General features: G+C 49.8%; 2 protein-coding genes across 2 annotated transcripts in view; one reads left to right on the forward strand and one right to left on the reverse strand.

The window, feature by feature from the left end:
• Positions 1–604, forward strand: part of PPTG_24693 (hypothetical protein) — a gene marked incomplete at both ends in the record, with an annotated part of 4,520 nt that extends 3,916 nt beyond the window's left edge. The window contains one exon of the mRNA XM_008918242.1: positions 16–604. Within this exon, the coding sequence (XP_008916490.1) occupies positions 16–604 (589 nt within the window). The remainder of the gene's footprint in view (positions 1–15) is intronic.
• Positions 605–664: 60 nt separating this feature from the next.
• Positions 665–1,890, reverse strand: PPTG_19736 (hypothetical protein; the record flags this gene model as incomplete). Its single annotated transcript, XM_008918243.1, has 3 exons — positions 665–1,495; positions 1,555–1,603; positions 1,643–1,890. 3 exons carry the CDS (start codon positions 1,888–1,890, stop codon positions 665–667), a joined length of 1,128 nt encoding a protein of 375 aa, XP_008916491.1.
• Positions 1,891–2,609: the final 719 nt, after the last annotated feature.

Below are 2,609 nucleotides of genomic sequence, written 5' to 3' on the forward strand. Positions count from 1 at the left end.
GGGTGTACGAGGAAGACCCTCTTCAGCAGGATTGGATGAGATCGCTGAAAGGCTGGTGTTTGCAATTAACACTCCCCAGGACACAACAAGGAAGGAGACGCCGTTTTACCTCGTTCACGGCTGGGACGCACAATCCACTCTCCGGGCGATGTCTTCATCACTCGGACGAGGCTCCAATAGACAGTCCGATGCGTTAGCAGCCGGCTGTTCAAGAATGAGCGACGACGACATCAGCCATGCCAACCTTCTCAAGAGTGCTACTGCTAGCCCAGCGCCTTCAGGGTATCTAGAGATAACTGCAACTAGCCGTGGGCGAGCGGAGACTCTTCAATCTCATCAGGCCAAGCTGTGCCAAGAGCTGCTTCAGTCCCGGCTTCAGCAGATTGAACTAATGGAAAGGAAGCTTGAAAAGCTGGCCAAGTACTCGGCGAAGCTGCTAAATGCGCACGATGAGCTGACTACAATGATCTCGCTCGAAAAGGAGGAAACCACCCGCATTACAGCCGTGGCGGGGGTTCCTATTCGCAGCTCAAAATACGTCATGTCTTACTCTGTTGTGCTGGAGGAGTGTTGCAGTTCGATGTTAGGCCACACGCAGCATTGAAAACATGAGGACCAGAGCGAGTAAGAAGAACACAATTAATTGACTTCCTAACAATATATTTTACGTCTTAATTGTCGCCAGTAGCTCAAAATCTGTGTCTTGGACAGCCTTTGCTACTTTGTTTTCTCTTGTGGTCACCTCGGGTTGCCTTAAGATCATCCACATAATGCGGAGACGCATAATAGTGACGTCGTCGTGGCTTACAGCACATCGGGTAAATAGCAAGCTATTTTTAAGCATCGTGTACACTTGTGCGAGAACTAGCACTCCGCAAGAAGTTCCGTCACGCTGCTTCGGTCCAGAAAGCCACACATTCTCCTCTACGATTGGATATGGCTCTCCCGGCGTGGTAGAATCGTGCCAAACTTTCAAAAACTCGGCCACTACTGTCTCGTAGGTGTGCTGAAGAGTGTCGTTGTATGCCGTAGAGCACAATGGTTCGTAGAAATACGGAGTGACTGTCGCCATCACCGTCCGGTATGAAATGTCGACAATAATCACACCCCAGTGTATGTCGCTCAAATGAACAGGCAACACAACGTACTTGCAGCTCTCAATAGGGATTTCAGGTGGCCTCGGGCATCCCAATGACGGTGCGAATGAGTCCAACGCATAGCCGTTACCAATCGATTCACAAATGCATCGAATTCCAAAGTCGATAATCGTATCACTCAGCATACGATCTCGGGCAACCATGCCAACCATTTTCTCCACCATGACAGTTCCCTCACCACAATCAAGTCGGAAGGTTGAGCTTAGGCAAGCGCCTTCCAGTACACGCACGATGTCGTCCGCCAGTTGTTGATGACTTGCGGGAACGACGTCAGGCAATAGAGCAGCCGTACCGGTCTCCTCATCGAATACCTCCGGGTGTGCGCGGATCTTTTCCCACTTTGTCGATAACAGTCAGTCCACATCTGCCATCCACGAATTGTATTTCTTGATAATACTGAAATACTCAACCATTCTGTAGACCCCACCACTTGTAGCAACACAGAGCTACAGCAACACATGAAACAACACAAGTAAAGCACAAACCTAGTGAAGCGAGGAGTACCACCAGGAAAGAAAGCTAAGACTTCGTTCGTGGATCCCTCCGGATGCTCAACACCTTGCTGAACATTGAAGTGCTTCGATTCTTGGTGCTTCTTCTTTTCGGCCGCAACCACAGCGTTCAATTTGATCACCAAGCTCTGAGGAATCACGAAATTGTAGTCATAGTCAGCCGTACAAACGAATTCACGACAGCTCCGAGGAGTTCGGGCGCCCATGAAAGCGTCATCCATGATGACAGGGTAGTTTCCGAGTATCTCGCTCACGTGATACTGGTCAGTCGTGTGGTTCGCCCATTCCAAGAGTCTCGAAAGTGACGGTACGTGTTTATCCGGAAGCGTGATAGCAGCCAGCTTCTGGGGCTTTTCGTGCTTCACTAATTTGCTCTGTGTCAGCCTCTTCCTCTGATTGTGTCGAGGCTTGGGATGAGGGATACGAATAACTTCGAGTCCGCAGTTAGTGGCGACTTTCGCCTCACTGCACTTCTTTGGTGCATGTGTAGCCGCTTTTGTTGACTTCTTGTGAGCTCCAGGACGCCTTTCGTGTTGATGGTCGGCCGACGGTAACGCTACTTATACCTTCTCCTTTTCCGTACTGCTACTTCCACGACAACCAACATGTGAAGCAGACACATTCAATGTTTGTGTTGCACTTGGTGTTGGTTCTTTTGTCACCGCAAATTTGTGTATGACGCCGCCACCTGTCTGGGTAGCATTTAGTGGTTTCATCTGCCGGATAAAATCCATCGTATCGATAAGTTCCGTGGGCTCAATGTCCGATGCGGCATCAGATACATTGGACTTGTCTGTTTCGTCGTCCTCGTCTGGCGAAGTCGTTGTATCTGATACGGATCCAGCTCCAACAGTTCACGTAGACCACGTTGAACCAGTTCCTTCCAGGCCTGCAATGCTGTGCAGAAAGCAGGACTCGACAGACCTGATAGACGCTCCAT

This window comes from Phytophthora parasitica, assembly GCF_000247585.1.
Source record: "Phytophthora parasitica INRA-310 unplaced genomic scaffold supercont2.164, whole genome shotgun sequence".
In the NCBI taxonomy this organism is placed as follows: Eukaryota; Oomycota; class Peronosporomycetes; order Peronosporales; family Peronosporaceae; genus Phytophthora; species Phytophthora nicotianae.